At 45.3% G+C, this 24,139-nt stretch overlaps 2 protein-coding genes and 1 pseudogene across 3 annotated transcripts; 2 read left to right on the forward strand and 1 right to left on the reverse strand.

Annotated features, from left to right (window-relative positions):
- The window catches only part of LOC109470878, a 170,831-nt pseudogene that overhangs the window by 15,773 nt on the left and 130,919 nt on the right, over positions 1–24,139 (reverse strand).
- Positions 12,045–16,941, forward strand: LOC109470879 (deleted in malignant brain tumors 1 protein-like). The gene is given in 6 exon segments (XM_019769958.1): positions 12,045–12,353; positions 12,482–12,826; positions 13,144–13,452; positions 14,148–14,456; positions 14,579–14,887; positions 16,263–16,941. Coding segments are annotated over 6 exon segments (1,821 nt in total). The 5' UTR covers positions 12,045–12,076; the 3' UTR covers positions 16,535–16,941.
- On the forward strand, positions 20,701–23,005 carry LOC109470886. 2 transcript variants are annotated; one of them, XM_019769976.1, is made up of 6 exons: positions 20,701–20,866; positions 21,260–21,390; positions 21,517–21,615; positions 21,774–22,027; positions 22,251–22,471; positions 22,793–23,005. In XM_019769976.1, the coding sequence occupies exons 2-6, from the start codon at positions 21,261–21,263 to the stop codon at positions 22,908–22,910; spliced, it is 822 nt and encodes a 273-aa protein (XP_019625535.1). In that variant the 5' UTR covers positions 20,701–20,866; position 21,260; the 3' UTR covers positions 22,911–23,005. The 2 variants fall into 2 exon arrangements, with proteins under 2 accessions (XP_019625535.1, XP_019625536.1); XM_019769977.1 differs by lacking the exon at positions 21,517–21,615.

A 24,139-nucleotide genomic window follows, 5' to 3' on the forward strand; every position in this document is an offset into this window, starting at 1 on the left:
TTCCGTAGGTATTCGGTCGTTTCGGCCGTTTCCGCCCGCAACGTGGCCATAGATTTGCCGCGTCTTTCGTTGTAGTCGCGGCCTTTGGTCAGGTTGCAGGCGTGGCCGTGCCAATAACAACCGTGAAACTGAAAGATTTCCCCGGTGGCCGAACAGAAACCGTCCACGGGAATTCGACGTGGACCGATACGCTTTTCGGTGCTATTAAACTGGTGCCGAATGGCGAGGTCTCGCTCTTGGGCCACCCAATCTAACCACTCTGTGGCCATGCGTCCGCGGGCGGGGGCGGAATGCTCCGGTTTAAACCCCGTCTCCGCTTGACACCGAATGTAATGACCAGAAGGCATGTCCTGCATCAGGGCCCACAGGTACAATGCATTGGCGTCAAAACCGACGACCTTCTGACAGAGTTTGGGCTCTCTGCCCATCTCTTTCATCTCGTCGGCCCTGATGTAGGTCTTGCCTTTCTCGTGGTATCTATGGAAAATGATACTGGGACCCCCCACAATGTTGTCTTTAAACAACCTGTACACCTCCTCGTTGTCTACCAACGTGAAGTAGGTGGTGGATGGCAGGTTCGTGAAGAGGAACTTCAACGTCAGCCCCGGTACGCTGATGCCGTCCTTGAACATGTCGATTCCTAGATCTTTGTAGAAATCGAACATCCTTTGGACGGCATCTACCATGGGGCCGACGTCCTTGTTATTATACCTGCAGGAACAAAGAAAAAAATGAAGATTAATCTTCTGTTGACGACGGTGTTCTACACATCGATAAAGACAGCACACACACACGCAAAGACACATACTGTCACATGTACACCTACCACACGAGGAAGTCCCTCATGGTGGTCAGTGCTCTGGTCTTCCCATACTTGGAGGCAGTACTGGTAGTCCTCCGCCTCGATGTCCGAGTCCCTCAGCTTGCTGTGGAACGCGTCAGGACCCGGGAGGCGGGGCTCGTCTAGCTTGTCCAGACTGTCCATCCACTCGTATCTGTCACATAGAGGGGACAAAAAGACGTCATCGTTCGGTGTAACAGGTCTTAATCACATCAACAGTGAAACAAATAAACAAACAACAAGAACAACAACGATGAAAGAAGAAAACGCACAACACTTACGGAAAGAACCCCTTGGTTTCCTCGCACTCGTAGGCCTTGAGGAGGGTGGAGTAAGAAAAGCCGGGGGCCACGTAGTTAATGAGATCAAGGAATTTCATGTCGTCGGTGTCGATCGACATGTAGTTGTTGTTCTTCTTGATTGGTCTGAGTTTGCTGGTGGACCTCAGCAGCAGGGGGAGGAAGACTTTTTTGACGGCATTGAGGTCGTATTTGCCGCCATTGAAGCTGAGGACCACCAGCTGTCTCAGGTACTGTTGAAACTCATCAATCAGTTTTGTCATGTAGTGTTTCTTTCGGCGTTTTTGCCGCTCCTTCATCTGTTCGACGGCCCCCGGCCCGTCTTCCGTCACACCCTCCTTCTCCTCCTCCTCGGTTTCCTTGTCCAGATCTCGTTGTCGGATGCTCTCCATCTCGTCGAGCACCCACGAGAATTTTGCCGACAGGAGACCGTACGACTCCTGGCTGATCTTTTTTAAGTGGGCCAGCAACTTTTCTGCCACCTCTGCCGGCTCGCCCTCCGACACGAAGCATACTGGCTCCGTGTACCCGGGCACGTTGCTGGCCACGCTGACGCTCAGGAGCTCGTGGACGGTCTCCCACTGTAGTTTGGGGGTTGTGTTGTTGGTGCTAGGGAGGGGTTTGAGCAGACACTCGATGTCGAAGCATGCCCTATAAGGGTAAAACCGGTCTTCTTGGGCCACGACGATGCCCTCGTCTTCAAGCTTCTGGAAGATTGTCTGCCTCAAACGGTAGGCGCCCCCTGGATACTCTTTCGCCACCTTGCCGTCGCACGTGCGGATGTGCACTTCGCAGTGCCCGCGGTGGTTCCATCTCTTGCCGCACTGCGGGCACGCGAACGACTTGGCATAGGCTTTGAAATCTTTAATGTAACTGAAATGTTCTCCGCAGAGATTCAGATACATGATGTTGTTATGTGTGGACAGGGGGCGCCTGACCAGCTCCGCAAAGAAATCGTCGGCGGCGGCGTCCTCGTCGTCATTCGGCTGGAGGGCGTAAACGTAAATGTCCACGTCAAACAACGCCTCCATATCGTTCAGGTGTTTGAGGGACACACCCTTGAACTGTTTGGTCGTCTTGCCCGCCCACGCCAGATATTGATGGTAGAGCTCCTTTGTTGTCGTCTCGAGCATGGTACGGTCGGGGTTACGATGGAGAGCAAGACACCGGAAAAAGCAGAACTTGTCGGTGTAGGGGCCGTTTTTATCACCCAGCAGACTGATGATTGATTTGCTCTTAACGATGTGGTCGAGCAACGGGTCGGGGGCACCGATTGGGTGGTCTTTGATTTTGTGAACGTAAAATGTTACGTTCGTCATTTTGTGCAAGACGGTTTTACTGTTGGACCGCTGCTGACGTGCCCGCTCCATCACGTCAACATCATTGAACCTGTCGAGGAACAGGCGAACGCCGTCCTCGTTCTCCACCAGGACGGGCTCTTCCACGAACCTATTATTATTGTCCGACGGGTAGAAATAGCGGGGTGCCCCCGTTTCCCCGTCGCGCAACAAGAAACCAAACGACACGGATAGTTTGAACACCGTGCGTTGGTCGCGAAAGATGGCCCACACGTTTTCGGTTAAATCGTTGGTATCTTCGGTGTCTAGACGAAAGTTGTACGTGTCTTGTATAATATGGTCCCTCCTGAACTGTGTGCGAATGGTAGACCATCTTTGTCTGTAAAGGGTCCGGGTGGCCGGGTCATCCTCTTGGTGGATCAGATCGTCCGAGACGGCAACCGGGTCTTCCTGATAGGGAAACTCCCCGGGCGCCGGTTGGATGTTGCGGCGTTTCGCGGCGGGCCCGGCCCCGGCTGCCGGGGCACCCCTCTTCTGTTCCCGGGAGGTGGACGGCACGGGGTGAGCCGCTTCCCCGTGCGCTTGCAGGGCTCGCACCGTACCGAACACCGCGTTACACGTTCCACACGAGAACGTCGGTGCCGGTCTTGGGTTGTCGTGCAGGCGTCTGTGCTCCATCATGTTGTCAGGTCGTGCAAACGTTCTACCACAAAAGTCGCACTCGTGAATGGTTGCAGTCGACTCGTGTTTTTGTTGGTGGTGACGCTTCATGTCACTGAGTCGGGTGAAGGTTTTGTCGCAGATCTCACAGCGATGGGTGACCTTTGTCGTGTCGTGAGACTTTTGGTGACGGGTGAGGTTGCGTTTTTGGGTGAAGACTTTACCACACGATTGGCAAGAAAATGCCATGCTTGTTTTATTCAAGATATCGTTGGACTCTGCAACAACATACAACATACGCACTCTTTTACACACATACTCAGTACAAGTATATATTAGCCTTTCTACACTTTCTTGAATGACAATAGCAACACACGGGATCGGGTACGCTTTTGTAAGCTCCAGCGTTCAACAAAAGAGTCTCCGAATAACAAAGAAAGCGGACTGTCCATTCAAACATAGCGGGCTCATTACTATTCCTAAGCACGGCACACAAAAGACTTCTCGGATCTGGACGAACAAAAAGGTTAAGCCCGGGATGACAAAAGCGGGAGACTGACAAGTCGGTTCGTTTGTAGCAAACACACAGAAACGGACGTGCTATCGTTTCGTACCGTTCGTCCGCATTCACACAAGTTGTAACACTGAACAATGTACACAAAACTGAATCTACCACATGGACACGATCTGTACTACAGTGTCTTTCTTTGCGCACAATGCTACAAATAAGGATTTCTCGCTTCTGCAGTGACCCCAATGGGGGTGTTCGTAACAAGAAAGGGAGACGACTTACCGGCAGTGAGAAGAAAGTAGTAAGCTGCGTTGATCGATGCGACGACTGTTTGCTGGATGGATCTTCCTTCCTTCAAGCTGCGCTCCGGACGAACTGGTTGCCAAGCCGAATTCTGGCGTTTATATAGCAAATTTTGGCGCCATCCTACCCATTGTCTCGAGGATCGTCCAATCTCGTTAAAACACGTCATATCTCACCACCAGTCGCAACCAATCAACAACAGGTCAGGTCACCTACGTTTCAATTCAACCAATCAGCTACTACAGATGACGTTGACATATGTGTGCTGACGTTAGCAAAGATTCTCTCTAGAACGACAGATGGTCTCACCATGTGGCACTGTCCACTCCGTTGTTATGTAGAACACATGCTTGTGAACGTAACGATAACGACAGATGTCCCATTGATGTAGGTGTGTGAGAACTGACGACAGCAAACTTTCTCAGAGGTTCTCTCTCTCTAGAACGACAGATGTTCACACCGTGTGGTCGTGGTCACTCCGTTGTTATGTAGAACACATGATTGGAAACGCGACGATAACGACAGATGTCCCATTGATGTAGGTGTGTGAGAACTGACGATAGCAAACTTTCTCAGAGGTATGTGGTCGCGGTCACATCACTGTTATCCTACTGTATAACGTAACAACCGCGAATGCGGAAAGGTTTGCCGTGGCTGTATGCGCCTCTCTGGCCTTACGATACGATAGCACAAACGCGTGCAGCCAGAAGTCGACAAAGATACTGGACAAAGGACAAAGGTATGTTTCGTCGCGGAACCTCTATCCATTCACCCCATCCACGGTGACGAATCAGCCAGCTTCCTGCATAACTGCAAATCAACGTTGCTACCTCTTTTGAGAGGATGTCGACGTCCGTTTCTCCTAGATCCCGTGAGTTGACACACACGTCTACGGCAAAAGACATGGCGGTAATCACTCGACCCCAATTTAATTTTTTCTCCTGCAGTACGGTTTCAAACACACGTTTAAGTCCGTCCATTGTGTTGGGCGCATTGGACGTGAAAAGGTGGGTAATATTTTCCCATTCCTCCTCATCTGAAATCTTATCTACCAATCGTAATAGTTTTGTATATGCGGTCGAGTCTGGCCGACGCCGGTTTTCTGAAAAAACGTCAGGCGCTTTGTGATGCAGTAAACAACGAAACACGTCCTCCGTTTGAGTTTTTACCGCATCCATCTACGACAGATTCAGGAGGACGAGTCTTTAGTCTTTTCGGCGCGCTTTCAACTAATGTGACACAGCCGAGTGACGCTGGTCTTTTATCCCTGTATGCTGTTTAAGCACTAACACAATAGACGGCCAACTTTCCCGCGTTTTTTTAGACGCGGCACCGCAGGGCGACGCTGACCTTTTTACCCCAACCTGAGTGCTGAATACACGGTACCGTAAGCACAATAGTCAAATTCCGTGCACTTTTAAGATATGTCCACGTCGATCTATAAACTAAAGTTTTCGATAACTTAACGGGGATGTTAGAAACCGATAATTTGTATACGCTTTCACATTAAACACTAGAAACACACACAGAGACACACATTCTAAACATTGAAGCATTTTATTCGTGAAAAGTCTGTAATCACAATTCACACTACAGAGCACTATGCATGGTGCTTCTTCTGGATCATGTGTCTGATCCATGAATGAACAATCGGTAATCACAATTCACAGTTCAGAGTACTATGTACGGAGTTCTCTTTCGATCATGTCACGAATCCATGGATGAACACTCCCAGACTTGTCGTTGTCGCATCCGCCCTCTTTCTCCTCTTCACCAGTCTCCTTCTCCTGGTCTGCGTCGATGGAGCGCTGCATGTCTTGACGCCACTCTTCGTATTTTTGCCGCATGGACTCTAACGGCGGGATCTGCTCTTGCTCGCAGAGGTACACGGTAAGCCCTACAAAGTCTGCGTATACTTTCCTAAACAGCATGTTCGCCAGACTGCGGTGACCGTATTCCCTTAGTTCGTCGTTGTGCAAGAAGAGGCAGGGATGGTGTCTTTGACTAGGATGATTGACCTGACATCCGTAGCAGTCGGCGGACATCAATCGGCCAAACGTCTCGCGGTACCTGTGTCCACATATTTCACGGAACACGCGTACGTTACCGAGGGTCTGCTCATCTACAGGCAGGTCGGGCACGTTGTCGTTACCGCCACGGGCCATGGTGTTGTCAGTCGTCAGGGCTGTGTTGGACCTCGGCTGTTTTGCTCGCTGTCGATAGAGTTCGACGCAGGTTTGTCTCCGCAAGTGGGACTGGTTTCTCGCCGGTTTCTGTTGCCACTTTATACACTTTTCTGACAGACACCCACAGACCGTCCACCAATCGCCGTGAAGTACGTCACCTAGTTTACATGCAAAGTACATGCAAACCAATCGACAACTCCGGAAGTTACCAACGCTTGCCATGCGACCAATCAGCTACTACAGACGTTGACTTTAACCACGCCCCCACTTCATGATGTAATCCCGACAGCCCGCTGTTATGTTGAATAGCTTACTGTCAAAGTAACAATGTCGGTAGGCGTGGTTTCATCCTTCAAAAATCGTTGCCTTGACGACAGGTTTCCCAGGTTACCGGGGTCAAAAGTGCACCGTAAACTTTATCTGACCTCTTCCAATGACGTCAGAAAATCATCGTCATATATACCATATTAAAATGTACATAAATTAACTCATAATTACATTACTCATAACTCATAGTTATGAATATATCAATATAATCGATTGTATGTCGTTAATTAGCTCATTAGCTACATTCCTGCATGTATCTGCATATCCTTAACATAAATCTGCATACTCGTTTACATAATGACGGTGACCTCTGACCTGCTCCGCCTGCTCCGCCTGAATAATAAGGCGTCTGCTGTCGACTATATACTACTCCCGTGCACGTAGTGCACTGGTCAACGTAAACCTAGCGGGCGAGGATCGGCTTTCGTGTCCGGCCAAGTCCGGCATAAATTTCCCTTTCTTAATGCAAATCTGTCGTTTTTGTTTTCTTTGTGTCTTTCTTAAGGGTTGTGATAACCTACTCTACTCGGGTGGTATTTTCGTGCGCGCTCGCTAGTACGTAACGTATATACACGGCGGCGATCTGGCACTGCATTATTTCTACCGTAGCGGGTCTAAACAAGACGCAAGATTCCTATTTTGGGGTATAAAATGTTGTCACAGTGGTAATACACTATTTGAAACGGACCTATACGAAGTACCTTTCTTTGGCGACGCTAGGGAAAACAGCATCTCTCGATAAACAGAGATAAATACTTAGATCCTGAGGGGGTGCCTTAATTCCGACCTACCCCTAATTCCGTACTAGTTTGAAAAATCCTGGTTGCGGCGTTATGCATGGGAGCACGTGCCTGAAAATAACCACAAGAATGGACAAAGTTTTTGTGATGATGTCCGTAATCTCACAAAGTTTTTTTTAGTTCGTACACTCCGACAACAGACGAGTGAAAAATCTGTTTATATTCGACGCTTGTTCGTTACCGTTACCTCAGAAGGGAGTTAGTCACGAAAAGGAACTTAGCCACGGAGGGAGTTTGGGCATTGGCCCGTCAATAATTAACTCGTTCCCCGGACAGTCTGCCTCGCCCAGCATGATCTCCTTCCCAGGATCGTCTGTGTGATGCGGCTGTATAATGTATTGCACAAAAGACTCACACACGCATATTCAATAGGGTTCTTTAATAGGACGCTGTGTAGGAGCATGTGGCGGTCTAAAGCCCCGCGGACACTTTTGTAATACTGGATGTTTCCCAGATCGGACAAGTGTAGGCCGTCAGGCCCAAAGTAGTTTGCAATTTGGGTTGCGTCTCCACAGACGTCTGTGGTCCCATACTGTGACCTTGGGGTAGTTCTGCACAAGTCCCTTCAGCGCCTCCGTGAATTTCTGAAGGCGCTGAGGAAAGTCAGACATGTTAGGTGGAATATGGAGACACCAGATATCTGGGGAACCTTGGACGAGCGCCCGGTCTGCTTTCTGGTGGAGACCCACTGGGTGTACACGTAGCGTGTCTATTATATATGGCAATACCTATTATAAAGCTCATCCTTATTTGGTAATACTTGCGTCAGATACCATTCTTTTCTAATAACTATACCTTACTCACGTACTTCCTAAATAATCAAACATAAATCCATACGACTGTGAGTTACAGCTCAGGGTACACATTTCATCAGTCGTTGATGCATGCATCATATTAGCACCCTCAAAAACAAACAATACAACTTCCTACATACAATACGGTGTTAAAAGCACACACATTTTGACATACTAGTAGTACTAAAACAACAATCCGTTATAAGAAAAATTCCTTTTAAACAAGGTATATCAAAAGGGTTACAAATTTATACTATAATATAACTAGAGTTCCCCGATCTCATACCTTCGCCAAATAATGTTAATCTTTATGACTGACAAATTATAGATTATTCCCCCTGATTTAACAAATAGGGTGCTCATTTCCATTCTCATTTTCATGGATATCAATTTATCATATTCGCAATGTACAGTCTTATATTAACAAACAATGCCATTCTAGCCTTTCCTAATAAATTATGCAAATGAGGTCCTAATTTGAATACATTATGTTTTCATAAGATAAAAATAAGTGTTCACCTTCACTTATCTTTCAAATACCACAAGTATGAAATTAAAGGCACTTATCATTACATAATTATAAAATTAATTATGCAAATGAGGTCTTCATTTACATAATCAATATCTGCCTGTGTTCTCAATTACCAATTTCACGAGCTTCAATAGTCCTATCGTGGAATGCAGCTGATTTATAGAATTTCCCTATAAATTATGCAAATCACATAATTATATCAAGCATCACGTAAGCTACCTACATACCAACAATAACGACTATCTATCAACCGGTTCTTGAGTTATCCTCTTTTGAATACTTTCAAACATATAGCCCTGCAGTTCCAGAGCAAGCCGCTAGGGGGTCTAAACTCACGTCACTTCTTCCCCAGCACAAGAGCTACCTACCATCTAAATTTCGTCACCCTAACATGTCTAGATCATGAGATATGAAAACCGGAAGTTTAGCTGCAGTACCATAACAAGCCGCTAAATCTAATCATTTTGAGGTCTCATCAAGACCTACCCACCTACCAAGTATCAAGACAATCCATCAAGGCCTTCTCAAGTTATCGTGTTTACAGACACACAGACACACACACACATACACGAACGTCTCTGAAAACATAACCTTCTTGGCGAAGGTAATAATTATATCATTAAAATGCGTCGCCGGTGTGTTTTTTAAACACCACCCTTGTTTTTTTCTACATCTAGACGTCCGTCTGGTAGGTGGAAGGAACTCCCATTCGGGGAGAGTTGAGGTGCTGTACGACAGTGAATGGGGAACGATCTGTGGTGACGACTGGAACATCAGTGACGCACGAGTAGTTTGCCGTCAGCTGGGCTACCCGGGTGCAGAGGAAGTGAAATACAGCGCCTTCTTCGGCCAAGGCTCGGGCCCGATATGGGTGGATGATGTGAGCTGTACCGGCAATGAGACGAGCATATCCGAATGTAGCCACGCAGGATGGGGCGTTCATAACTGCGGACACAGCGAGGATGCCGGGGTTGTCTGTACAAACAGTGAGTATTTTGAATAATCATTTTTATGGCTTCACCAACATCAGGTAGTGGAGTGGTGAAGACATATTGTTTTCCTCATGTTTCCTCTTGGTACGTATTTGGTATGGAGGTACAGTGGGTTGTTGGAAGTTACACTGTACTGTAAGGTACTTTATATAATCTATAGATAGGCACGAGTGCGAATAATCGTGGCTCAATTGATAAGTCAATGGATTCCTAAGTGGGAGGTCGGGGAATCCAAGTCCAGGGGTATTTCTTTTTTTTTACTTTATCTTTTTTATGTAATATATTAGTTTTTATTAGTACTGTCAAAGAAGCCAAATTCAACTTTTTTCTGCTTTTTTATTATTTTAATTTAGGCGTTTTTTTTCAACACTTTTTGCTAAGGACTGTCAATAAAGTAAAATTTTAACCTTTTTTCTTTTCTATTTTTCCAATATTATCTGTTTAAGTTTTGCGGAAGATTCCTTTATTGAATAGGGGGTGTCGTTTTTTTCATTCTAGATTTTGGAATTTGGAATGGCATTATTATGAGTCCATATTTTGTAAGGACATGAAAATGACCATTTTCCGATGTGTATTGCTCTTATAAACAAACTAGAATACGCGGACTATGTTGTGAAAAGGACGTTGACGATATTGTAACGGTAGCGTGCTCTGATTCTGTGTTATCTTAGCCTGTGTTACACAAGCTCTCGGCCGGAGGTTAATGACCCCCACCCCAAGACTTTGGGGCGGCCGACCGCCAGGAGCGCGATTAGTCAGGCTAATGTTATATAGCATGCATTGAATTTGATGAATTGCAGAGACTTTACGTTTTTGTACGATAAACGATGTGATAAAACGACATGATATACCTCGCGATAGCGCATAAGTTTTGACAGTCCAATTGCCAATCAGACAATTTGTAGAATGAAATGTCATGTACAAAGTAAGTCAGTTTTACCTTTTTTCTACATCTAGACGTCCGTCTGGTAGGTGGAAGGGACTTCCATTCGGGGAGAGTTGAGGTGTTGTACAACGGCCAATGGGGAACGATCTGTGATGACAGCTGGGACAGCAGTGACGCACAAGTAGTTTGCCGTCAGCTGGGCTACCCGGGTGCAGATGCAGCGAGAGCTAGCGCACACTTCGGCCAAGGCTCGGGGCCGATATGGATGGATGATGTGGGCTGTACCGGTGGTGAGACGAGCATATCCCAATGTTGGCACGGAGGATGGGGCGTTCATAACTGCCAACACAGCCAGGATGCCGGGGTTGTCTGTACAAACAGTAAGTAGATCGCATAATTAATCGATTATGGTCCCTCGAATATTTTTAAACAAACGCTCCTGCAGTTCTAGAACAGGCTGCAAGGCTTCTCAAACTAATGTCTATCTACCATTCGAAATTCGTAACCCTACAATTTCCAGATCACGAAATAACAAACCTGAAACCAGTTCCGCTGCAGTACCATAGCAAGCAGACAGGGGGCTCCAAATCAAACCATTTCAAGGTCTCATCAAGACCGCTTATCGGAAAACTCGGACCGGTGCCATTTCGGCCGAGTCAGCCCGGCCCATCTTCCAGTGGTCAAGTCTTCTGTCCATCCCACTGGTCAAATCCATCCAGACCAACCCATAATCAAGTGTCAGGACAATCCATTTATAGCGTCTTGAGTTATCCTAACCCAAATACACACACGCATACACATACTCGTACATGTACATACACACCTTTTGGGTGCAAGGCAGGGACATTATGTAAGATAGCATAGTTATTACGTCTCTTTATACTACATTACAATTTCCATGTCAAAATATTGTTTGGAAAAGTGTACCTTAAATATGCAGTCGTAACACGTAACGTTATATTTATCACGTAACGTTAATCTCCCACACGGTGGCGTGAGTTTTCAGTCCTGGCCTTTCTACTACCTCTGTCAATCAGCCAACTTGTCTCAGGCTAATTCTTGTTTGTTTCTTTGTTTGTTTGTTCATTTGCACAACAGCAATAAAAATTATACATAATACACTAATAATAAATAAAACAGGTGCAGGAGGAGGGAAAAAGCTTATTTAGCTTATGCTGAGCTCTCCTCCTCTATACTAACCAAAACTAAACATAATTGAATTGAAATAATACATACATGGGCAAAATGATACAATAACAATAATGAAACAATAGTATACATAAATTGAGATGAAATGAAATTGATATGAAATAATACATACATATATAAGAAATTGTTAGCAAAATAATTCAAACATAGGTAAAATGTAACAATAACAATGATGAAACAATAGTATACATAAAATAACTGAAAGAATAATAACTGAAGATATGAATCTAATACAGGGGGCTGGGGTGGTTTATAAGATGGGCTTTCAGGGTATTTTTAAAAGTCAGAAAAGAGGAAATTGTTCGTATGTTTGTCTGAAGGCTGTTCCATTATAATCGCACCACTGAGAAGATTCAGATCAGTATACAAAGTAAGCTTTTGTCCTTTTTTCTACATCTAGACGTCCGTCTGGCAGGTGCACATCCATACAACTTCAATATGGGTAGAGTTGAGGTGTTGTACGGCGGCCAATGGGGGACGGTCTGTAATCACGGCTGGGACATTAATGACGCACGAGTAGTTTGCCGTCAGCTGGGCTACCCGGGTGCAGATGCAGTGAAATACAGCGCCCACTTCGGCCAAGGCTCGGGGCCGATATGGATGGTTTATGTGGGCTGTACCGGCGGAGAGACGAGCATATCCCAATGTAGCCACAACGGATGGGGCGTTCATAACTGCGGGCACCATGAGGATGTCGGGGTTATCTGTACAAACAGTAAGTACATTGAATAATTCATCATTTTTGTGTCTAAATTTTGCCATAGCCTTCCTTTCCACAATTACTACCTCTGTCAATCAGCCAAAGTTTCTCAGGATGATCACTCCACAGTAAAATCAGATTAGTGTATAAGTAAGATTGTGTCTTTTTTCTACATCTAGACGTCCGTCTCGTGGGCGGAAACGCCGATGATAAGGGGAGAGTTGAGGTGTTATACAACGGCCAATGGGGAACGATCTGTGATGACAACTGGGACATTAGTGACGCACAAGTAGTTTGCCGTCAGCTGGGCTACCCGGGTGCAGATGCAGCGAGAGCTAGCGCACACTTCGGCCAAGGCTCGGGGCCGATATGGATGGATGATGTGAGCTGTACCGGTGGTGAGACGAGCATATCACGATGTAGCCACGCAGGATGGGGCGTTCATAACTGCCAACACAGCGAGGATGCGGGGGCTGACTGTACAAGCAGTAAGTAAACCACATAATTCATCGTTTGCACGTCTGAATTTCATATTGAAAGGACTATTTCAAAAAAATAAGATACTGCAAAAATAGCGAAAAATCATATGTTTGAACAATACATCGCATAACACACGGCAAAACAAATCATCATCTATAGAAAAGCCAACACAGATAACAAACGACGAAGGTATGAGATTTTTTTACCTCCTGTTATCTAGTCAATCAGCCTCTATCAGGCGACTCCGGCCAAATAATGTCGCCCTAGCTATATATATAGTGAAAATTCAGATACAAAGTAAACTTTTGATTTTTTTTACATCTAGACGTGCGTCTCGTGGACGGAAGCGACCCTCATGAGGGAAGAGTTGAGGTGTTATACAACGGCCAATGGGGAACGATCTGTGATGACGACTGGGACTTTAATGACGCACGAGTAGTTTGCCGTGAGCTGGGCTACCCGGATGCAGATGCAGCGAGAGGTAGCGCCCCCTTCGGCGAAGGCTCGGGGCCGATATGGATTGATGGGGTGAGCTGTACCGGCAGTGAGACGGTCATATCACATTGTAGCCACCACGGATGGGGCGTTCATAACTGCGGACACAGCGAGGATGCCGGGGTTGAGTGTACAAACTGTAAGTAAAATGGGCGTCAGTTTTGAATAGGTACTACTTTCAGAAAGCAAAAAACAAATACTGCTTCTCAGTTTACGATTAAGTACTCACTAGTCCCTCAAGAATCAAAATGTCGATGATCAGTACTCGGCAAACTCCCCAAGTACTCCTTATGCAGTCCCAGAAGGTAGCGCTCATATGGTGCAATACAATGTGACAAAAATAATATAGCCTGGTTACCAAACCTATTATAGCTCCCGAGTCCTACATCATCTCCGCAAATACTAAGTAGTTGGAGAGAGAGGATGTAGAACTCGGGAGCTATAATACGAGTAGGTTTGGTAACCAGGCTAAAAATAATATGGTGCAGTACAATGCATTGTGGGGTCGTGTGGTGTAACGGTAGAGTGTTCGCCTCAAACCCAAGAGGCCCCGGGTTCGAATTCGGTTAGATACGTCCCTCGGATAGGACGTTCAATGGAGGTCCCGTGTTTGGGAGAGCCACACCCCACTCACGTTAAAGAACCCACCACAACCCGTCGACTGGTGGTCGCCTGGGCATGATAAATGATATGACTGACTAAACCTAAACCGATACAACGTAACATCAATCTGCCACACGGTGGTTTTTATTAATCTCAGGCTTATCTCCTTACAGTGAAGATCGGTACCGGTGTACAGAGTAAAAAAATGTTTTGTCTCTTTTCTACATCTAGACGTCCGTCTTGTAGGCGGAAGCTACTACCACGAGGGTAGAGTTGAGGTGTTGCACAACGGCCAATGGGGAACGATCTGTGATGACGCCTGGGACATTAATGACGCACGAGTAGTTTGCCGTCAGCTGGGCTTCCCGGGTGCAGATGCAGCGAAAAGTAGCGCCCACTTCGGCCAAGGCTCGGGGCCGATATGGATGGATGATGTGGGCTGTACCGGCGGAGAGACGATGATGGGGCAGTGTAGCCACAACGGATGGGGCAGCCATAACTGCGGGCACCATGAGGATGCCGGAGCTGTCTGTTCAAAGAGTAAGTAGACCACATAATTCATCATGTTCACATCTTAATTTCGTCTTGAAAGGACTATCTCCTTACAGTGAAAATTTAGATCAGTATACATGGTAAGTATTGTCCTTTTTTTCTACATCTAGACGTCCGTATCGTAGGCGGAGGCGCCGCTCATCAGGGGAGAGTTGAGGTGTTTCACGACGGCCAATGGGGAACGATCTGTGATGACGACTGGGACATTAATGACGCAATAGTAGTTTGCCGTCAGCTGGGCTACCAGCATGCAGCTGCAGCGAAACGTTACGCCCACTTCGGCCAAGGCTCGGGGCCGATATGGATGGATAATGTGGGCTGCCACTGGTATCAGGACAGCGTATCCCTATGTGGCCACAACGGATGGGGCAGCCATAACTGCGGACACAGTGAGGATGCTGGGGTTATCTGTAGTATGAGTGAGTACATAATTCATCATTTTTGCGTCAAAATTTCGTCTTGAAAATATCTAGCAAAACTGCATGAACAAGAATAACAAGACAACCAGGAAGTTTACTCAGCCGACGTTTGGGTGACCGTCTGTCAGACCAAAACAACTCCTGGTACGGTTGTGTAAAAAGAGTCTCGTTATTCATGTGACTTACTCTATTCACCGGACAATCTATGTATTTATCAAAAGTGTTATTTTCAACTCCTGTGCGATATGAATGGCATCAAATCCAAATTACCTGTAGTGTAGTGTTGTGAGGTTGAGTGTGCTCCAATTCCCTTCCCTTTATATTCTTGATATGTCTTTAGAATAATTTTTTCCTTTTGGACATTTACATCCCGGATGTATTCTCCATGCCTAAGGTAATAATCAAGGTATTCCATTGGGAATTGCAGGTCATTTTGCTGCTATGCAATGATAGAGGAGCGTATGCAGAATGTACATTTTGAAGAAATAGCTAAAGCATGCAAAATACATCATTTCAAAATACAACAGTTTCCAAAGAAATGGAAACAAGACTGGCAATGGAAAATCAGTGAAGACAATTTTGTTGAAGGTCTAAAAGGAAACAAACGTTAGACAAGGATGATGAAAATTAGTCAAATAGCTCATTTTGTTCCAGAACAGGTGCTTCAGTCTACACTTTGATGTGCACATGTGATGTTATATTCAAGTACAACTGCCTGTGATGTACACAAGATATATTATAATATGGAGAAAAAGATACATAAGTACCTGTTCAAATGCAGTGGAGTTGAAGCAAAATTCCAGAGCTGTAGGAGCTGTGGATAAAAATTGCTGTGGATAAATTTCTGTACAATTCCTAGAATTCTTGCAACTGTACACAATACTGTACCATTAAGCTCCCTCCTCAGGCGTAGCCAAAAAGTCAGGTTGATTTGCTTCCGTATAGCGATGAAAAATAACTGAAAAGTATTGTGGAGCACGTCGCCAGGAAGAAACACAACATAGACTGGGACAGGGTTAAAGTGCTGGATCAAGATTCCGATTGGTTTGCAAGGGGTGTCCGAGAGGCAATCCAGATCCGCCGACAATGCAGTACCTTAAACAAGGACAGGGGGCGTCACTACCTAAAACCTGTATATGACTGTCTCTTGTCACGTGATTATCCCATCAAGTCACGTGACAAGAGAACTCCAAGACGAGATCTCAATCGGGTTGAAGAAGAGACAGTGTAACGTCTCGAAAGCTCCCCAGCATAGCTGAACTTTGTTGTGTGTATTCGTATAAATATTTTGTCAAAAACTGAAAAGTAAACTTGCCGTGCAAGACAGCGTTTGTTATATTTATTAATACCTCTCTTTTTAACTTTCACCAACCAGCAAGTTGCCAGGATGGAAACGGAGAAAGCTACCGAGGAACAGTCTCTCGGACCGAATCAGGCCACGAGTGTCAGCGTTGGGACAGTCAGTTCCCCCACCCCACAGCAACTCACCAAGTGATCGCCCAGACTCCGGACTGGACTCGAACTACTGCCGGAATCCGGACGGCGAGCCAAGAGTTTGGTGCTACAGCGTGTTTCTCTTCGAGAGATGGGGGTACTGTGACGTACCAGCCTGTTAGTTTGGATTCTGTAACCTTCGATAAGAGCTGATGTTTAGAACTTGTAACTTCTGTGTTAATGATTTAATCTATCCCTACTATACTACTACTGCTCCTCGGCATTTCACAGTTTTCATACACACCAATTGATAACGCTTGATCACTAGTTGACGATACCTTATACATGATGATGATGTCCTTAAACTGGACATAACCAAGCATGTTGGAATAGGTTAGCAGGGGTCCGGCATGCATGCTTAGCTTACCATGTTGGGCACATTAGATGGATGGGATTAATCATGACAATAAGTATTCCTCTATAGCACAATCAGCACCGCCACAGCCTGTGTGTTGACGTCACTATCTGTTGTACAAACGAATTCCGGTATTTGTACTTTGCTGTACGTTTCCGGGAAGAATGTGTTTGCGTGTTTTGTGTGGAATCACATTAAAACTATCAATTTCGGATTTCGTGTTAATTGACTCTTGTTTTTTTTTTTTGCATTATAGAAGGAAATCGTTTTAGAGGGAAGGTAATATAGTAGTATACGTAATTGTAAGTAGTAGACTATGTACAACACAGATAAATATCTGAACTTGTAGACTTCAATCTGCGCTTCGCTATTATCAAAATTAGTTAGTGCCCACTCCTTAGATAGAAAAGGGTCGCTACAAAAAACTACCTGCCTGCAAAAGAATATCATAAGCATTGTAAATATACAACAGAATTTCAACTCATGCCTCTCCATCACACGAAAACGCGCGCACGCATGATCATGAGATACTTTTCTTTTAACTACTCAAAATCTACACATCAAGGAACAAAGTTCCACGATCTCATACCTTCGCCAACTGATGTTAACCCTTGCGGTTGAAGTATTATACAATTTTGATAAATTAGATCCTCATTTGCATGGGTTATATCAGTTGATCATATTCTCCACCCAATGACAGTCTTATCTTAACAAAAAGGCTATTATAGCACTTCCTCATAAATAATGCAAATGAGGTCATGATTTGAATAAATTATGTTTATTGATGTTCGCCTTCACTTAACTTCCAAATGTGGCAAGTATGAAATTCCCAGTAGTTATTACTATGAAATTATAAAAATTTCCCATTAATTATGCAAATTAGGTCTTCATTTACAGATGTTTTTTTTATTCTCAATTACATGTCACAAGTGTTTCATAGTCCTATTATCGAACAAAGCAGATTTATACAATTTCCTCATTAATCATGCAAATTAGCTCCTGATTTGCATAACTGTCATTTGATTATGTCAAGCATCCCTTCAGCTACCTACATTCCAAAAATCACGACAATCCGTCAACCGGTTCTTGAGTTATCATCCTTCGAAAATTTTTCAACAAATGCTCCTGCAGTTCCAGAACAAATTAAAGCCCAAACTCATGTTACTTCTTCCCTGCCACAAGAGCTATCTACCAACTAAAATTCGTGACCCTAGCATGTCCAGATCGCGAGATATCAAAACCGGAAGTTCTGCTGCAGTACCAACAAAAGCCGCCAGGGGGCCCAAAATCTAATCATTTCTAGGTCTCATCAAGTCCTACCCACCTACCAAGTTTCATGACAATGCATACTAATCTTCTTGAGTCATGCTGTTCACAAACAGACAGACAGACAAACAAACGCTACTGAAAACATAACCTTCTTGGCGAAGGTAATAAGTAGGGCATTATGTCCTCTACTGCTTACACAAAAGACGTCAAACACCACAGACATAGTAGAATGTAGATTAGCCGCTTTTATCATTTCGCTGTTGCCATGTCCAGTTACCTGGAATTAGCCGTAGGGCATCGAACTTGCAAAAAAAATGATAAAACTTTGTATAGTAGGAATCTCTATTAATTCATAAAAAAAGTCCAACGTCAGTGGTATAACACTTTGAATGTGAAATCCTATTTTTATCTACATTACACAAGATGTACAGTATGTTTCTGGCAAGCGTGCAACAGAAAAAAGAAACACCGTCACTTAACGGTGCACACCCCGTGATAGTCCGTTGTAAAAAAGTGACGAAAGGGTTTTGAGGGTCCAAGTTTGAGGTGACATTTCTTATAAACTGCCACGAAGTATCATTAAACATTAACATGGTTGAAGAGTGTAATAAATGGTGATTTTGGGGTGAAAATTTCTTTTGGCTCCGAACCTTACTTCCGGGTATCCTTGCGCGCCAAGTGTAATCCGCCCGTTTGACCTAGTTTTCGCTCTGTGGCTTCGTAGGGGTGGATTTGCAACCCCTCGCGCCGTGGACTGTTTAGAAAATTACAGTACTAGAATTTTCTTTATAATTTACTCGGGTATAGTCAAGGCTTGGGTCTTTCTGCCAGCATCAGTCATTTCTGCCGGAAAATTTTTTATTGTGGGATTATCCTACGCGAAAATTCGCAATTTTGGGCATTAATTTTGGAGTGAAAATAATGTTTTTTCCGTTGATTTTACCAAACTTAAAAAGGTTGAAGAAACCAAACTCAGCTTGTCTTGTAGCTGAAGAGATACCCTTTCGTCCCATATACAGTTATTCTCCTTCCGAATTATTCCACGCCAGAGACGGTCGCTAGATTTGAGGGTGTGCAGCTTCGAAAAGAGGCCCCAAATAAACTGGGGTGTGCCCCCGTAAGATCAGTGCTTCTCCTCTGACTATGTTGATGCGATCACAACGCCGCGTAGCGACTACTATATGATACGCATGGCGTAGTTTGAAGATAATGTGACTCCATTGTATGTTTGATACCATGGTGACTCCAGGAAGACTCTTCGCTTGATTGGATTATTGCCATCGTCAGAAGGTTACATGTATGTGTTTAGGTACACCATATGTAGGGGTTGCTGATTTTGTAACCAGTTATAACTTGGGGTTTGGTGCTGCATGGATATTTGGTAGGTAGGATAAGGTTGGGAAAAGAAAGGTCAAGGTCAATTTTCGGTACTCTAGCGGTTTTGTAAGATACTGCATCGGGGTATATGGATATGATATCTCGTGCTGTGGACATGCTATGGTCTTGATTTTAAGAAGGGCATAGATGTTTGGGTAGTAAGTATCTGGCGTGGTTTTCAACGAAATAGCTGCTTTTTTGCTTTCTTTGGAGCTGCTGTGGTCATTTATATGACGCCATGTATTACAATTAGACGGAGAAACTGAAGGCGTGTAATACATATATATAAACTGAGTGCAGCGAAAAAATATAAAATGTTTCGCAAATTTGAATCGTGAAATAACGTGGTTAATCCGTAATTACGCAAATATAGCACGTCGTAAGAACGTACTGCGCCTGTGCAAACCCCCAATTTTTCACGGTTTTCTTTGGACATTTGGTCAACGTTGCATCAGAATTTTGCCTGATGCAGACGATATTTTTTCCGACATGACAGTTGAAAGCTACAGACGGAATGCTAACCTTGTATGCGCAAATACGACCTTATATGAGACGTTCTGCCAAAGTGCTAAGTACAATACATTACGGGTTTCGCGCAGGTGCAGTACGTTCTGCCGACGTGCTCGCAAATATGTGAGAGGAATGACTTCTGGCTGACAGAAAAGTTGGCCTTCATTGTCACACAAACACAGTTTCACGGACAGTGAGCAAATAGGGCGGGGTCACATATAAAGCTACTATCTAGTACCAAATGGCTGCATGTAAAGTATTGTTCATTTCGTTTTACATTTATATTGTGTATATTTCTTACAAGTCATTGTTGTTTGATTAGAAATTCAAATAAAGACAAAAGTAAGACCGGTAGCGCATAAACCACAACCAGTCACACAAGAAGAAATCTCGGTCATCTTGGACCACAAGAGACGAACGTACAATCAATCACAACACGGGTCAGGGGTCACTAGTCTCCTAATAAATACACAAAAAACAGTAACTTTTCTCATCTTGACACGTTGTCGCAATTAGAAGGGAATGAGTTCCTGATGAACCAAAACGTAATTGCCTCTTAAAAAGCTACCACGCTCCTACTAATAAGTTAGTAATCTTATAGCAGAGCCCCCCATCGACGCTAATCAGTAACGGCACGTTTGAACAGTTTTGTTAAACTAACTAGTTAGCGCCTGTGAAGTTTTAATTACGATTTTCAATACATCAAGAGACGCTTTTTAAATTACTTCCTAATTACTGCAGGTCAGTTTCAAATTAAAGCTACATTAGTTTTTCATTCATTTTGTGAACGACCTTGGTGACCATTATCGTTGCGATGGGAACCTTGGGCAAATACTGCGGTAATTAGTTGTCGTAACTGTCTGAGATAGCACCTGGCCGGTCAAATATTGGCAAACAAACACCTGTCTTACAAGTCTACACAGAACCACTGCCGAGGCCGTACACTAAAGCCAAGCGTTACAGGGCAACGCAAGGTTCGTTAAAAGTTCATTTTTTCTTCAAATCTAGTTCACAGATTTTTAGTATTAATAGTTTAGACTGTAGTGGTTATAAGAAGGAAAAAAGACAAAAACGTCTTTAAATGCAAATCCTATTTTATGTGTGCTATTGCAGTAATACTCAAGCGCAAAATTATCTGGTTACTTTAGTTTGACGTTTGATTTAGTTTGTAACGATTCCTTTCATGAAAAATCTCTCCGACAGAGATAAAGAACACGACAGCAATATTTTCTTTCGAAATCATCAAACAAACATAATACCTGTCGGAAAAGGTAAACATGAACTGAAAATGGGTTTTACAAAAGACCATATGTTTATAACGTTGCTTATTTAGTCTCTATCTCTTCTCTACTCCTCTGGGAATTCAGGATGGCGGGAAAAAGTGTTGTCACCATGGTGATGACGGTGAGCCTTGTCGTTCTTCTGAGGGACCAGACCGGCGTGTCGTCTGCGCCTGCTCCTGCTCCCGAACCTAAACTTACCCTGGACATCGTGGCAGGTGCGTAATTACATGTTGTCTGTGTTTTATAGCAGTTGGTTTTGTGAGTGATGTTTGGGAAAGTATTTCTATACGCTTTATAGTGGTACTATAACGACATGTCATTTGGTATTATGAATTTTCTAGCACGACTTGAGAAGGCTGAAAAGCAGCTGGGATCGTTACAAAAGGTCGCCTATGGGCCCGCCCTGGCGGAAACACAGGACTCGGTCGCTGCCGTTGCCGGTGAGTCGGTCAAAGCCTGGTCACATGCTTCAAGCCATGGTTTTCTTCCGCGACGATGTCTGAGATGAAACTTGTGTAGCAGTTTTTTAGTGTAAACACGTACCACTCTAAGCATACCAAGAGATGTCAAGTTTCTAGCATACACATTTTCTCTACAGCCCAATTGGAGGATGTCGACACTCGAGTCGTCGTCCTTGAGTCGAGGGTCACGGAGAATCAGGAAAGGGCCGAGGAGGAGAAACTCGCCTTCCTGTCACGAATTGGCAAGGTGGAAACCGACATGCAAGGCACCAAGGGGGAACTGGCCCGCTTAAAGAACATGGAGACCAAGATCCAGACGCTACACCAAGAGCAAGAAGCCTTGGCCGCGGACATGGCTACCTTTGAAGAGAAAGCTGAGATACTGGAGCAGGTATGGACCTCATCAACACTTATCTTTTTCACTTCTTTTGTGAATGCTCTGTACATGTGTATTCTGTATAGTTTTTAGTGTGTTATGTGGACCAAGTGGTTTTGTGCAATGTCATGTAGCTTTGGGCCATGGGGAGTAAGGACCACATGAAGAATAGGGACAATGAAACTTGTTACAAGCTAAATGTGGATCTAAATAAACTCAAACGGAATTCCCGGGCCAGGTGGAGCCGATGTTGGAGAGAGTAGAGGGCCTGGAGAACAAGGTGGTCAGCGGGGCGCAGCTGCACGAGGACCCGAACAGCGTGGGCACGGCCCCGTCCGGCTCTGGGTTCGACATCGACGCCATCATGGCACAAATCCAGGAGGCTCTGCAGAGCATGGTAGGAAACCGTGGTGAGCCAGACGGTTGGAGCTGCGAGCGGGGAATCGGGACAATCGGCGGGTAAGTAGCTCTGACTTAGCTTTGAAGTAACGTATGATTGATGTACACTACGTCTATGCTAGACTTCAATTCATGTGTAATTTAACGCATTGGTGTATACATGTATTATTAGCATTCTCATATTATTCCAGTTCCAGTAAATACTGATCCTGATTCTGAACCAAGAAGTACCAACCAAGAGTTCAAATCCCGGCTGTTGTCGCCCTCCCGCCACATGCTCGTTCCTGGAAAGGGTCGCAGTCCTTAGGGTTGGTCCGTTAATCCGTGGTTCATGTCAGACGTCACATTGACGAGATGTTTCATTTCTCCCTAAACTACCAGGAGACTGCCAGGTGAGATTTGGAGTGTCTTACCGTGGGACAACCTCCGTGACGTCAACAGGGAGGACGTGCCAACGCTGGGACAGCCAGACACCAAACGCGCACTACTACACACCTGAGAACTTCCCGTCATACGGACTGGAGGGAAACAATTTCTGCCGGAATCCGAGCGAGTCGGCCAGGCTCTGGTGCTACACCACGGACGTAGGCATGGCATGGGACTGGTGTGGCCTACCGATGTGCGGTAAGCTTTCAATCGTGAATGATAGTTTTATCTTCAGTCTCACGTCACTCAGTCCTGTAGACACGGGGCCGTAGGGCAGCATGCACGTCACAAAAAGTCTTCCATCTCTGGTGGTCTTCGGTCAGTCTGACAAGCTGGATTTATCTTTTTCTTAATCTATCTGTGTTGTTCTGTGTGAATGCTCACAATATATCTATTCAGAAATGAATCAGTCAGAATTATACTTGTGCGGCGTGGCTTTAGTGTATCACTATCCACATATAGACAGTACATGCATTCCCAACACGCATTTAATCCAGCCTGGACACTGTTCTAAAACTATTACTAATATCTATTAGATACCCATTCCCCTACACTTTAATTTCCAAATGAATGACATGTTTTTTTTCTATTCAGACCCTTGTCCTGATGGCCAGACACAGTGCGGAGATGGGGAGTGCATTGACGACTCTCTTCTCTGCGACGGTAACTCCGACTGTTCCGACGGGTACGACGAGGCGGATTGTGACGTTGGTACAACCGCAAGTCCTACCACCGTGACCCCCACGCCGCCGGAGGAGGAGGAGGAGGTGGTGCCCGGCTGCATGTACCGCTGTGATGGGGACAAGTGCCTGACCGCGGAGCACTGGTGTAACGGCAAGCCGGACTGCCAGAACGGCGCTGACGAGTCCAACTGCGAGTTCACCGGGGAGTGCACGAACGAGCAGTTTTCCTGTGCGGGAGGCGGGTGCATCCACGCCGGCTGGTACTGTGATGGGATGGCCGACTGCCAAGACGGTTCAGACGAAGCAGACTGTTCCGCAGCTATGGAGACGTCTGAGGGAGAAGAGGAGCCGTCAGTGGAAAGCTCTGTGGACGAGGTCGTGTGTGATCCTGAAAACCAACACTCCTGCGATGACGGCACACTTTGCATCGACGCTTCTTGGGTTTGCGACGGTTACGACGACTGCGAAGACGAGACCGACGAAGACAGCTGCCAGTGCGCCTCCTCCGAGTTCGCATGCGTGGACGGTAGTAAGTGCATCAGCTCGACCTGGCAGTGTGACGGCGGCGACGACTGTCCGGACGGATCGGACGAGGCGGGCTGCCCCGAGCTCGAGTCCT

The sequence above is a fragment of the Branchiostoma belcheri genome, unplaced genomic scaffold, assembly GCF_001625305.1.
Source record: "Branchiostoma belcheri isolate BF01 breed outbred unplaced genomic scaffold, Haploidv18h27 scaffold239, whole genome shotgun sequence".
NCBI classification, from domain to species: Eukaryota; Metazoa; Chordata; class Leptocardii; order Amphioxiformes; family Branchiostomatidae; genus Branchiostoma; species Branchiostoma belcheri.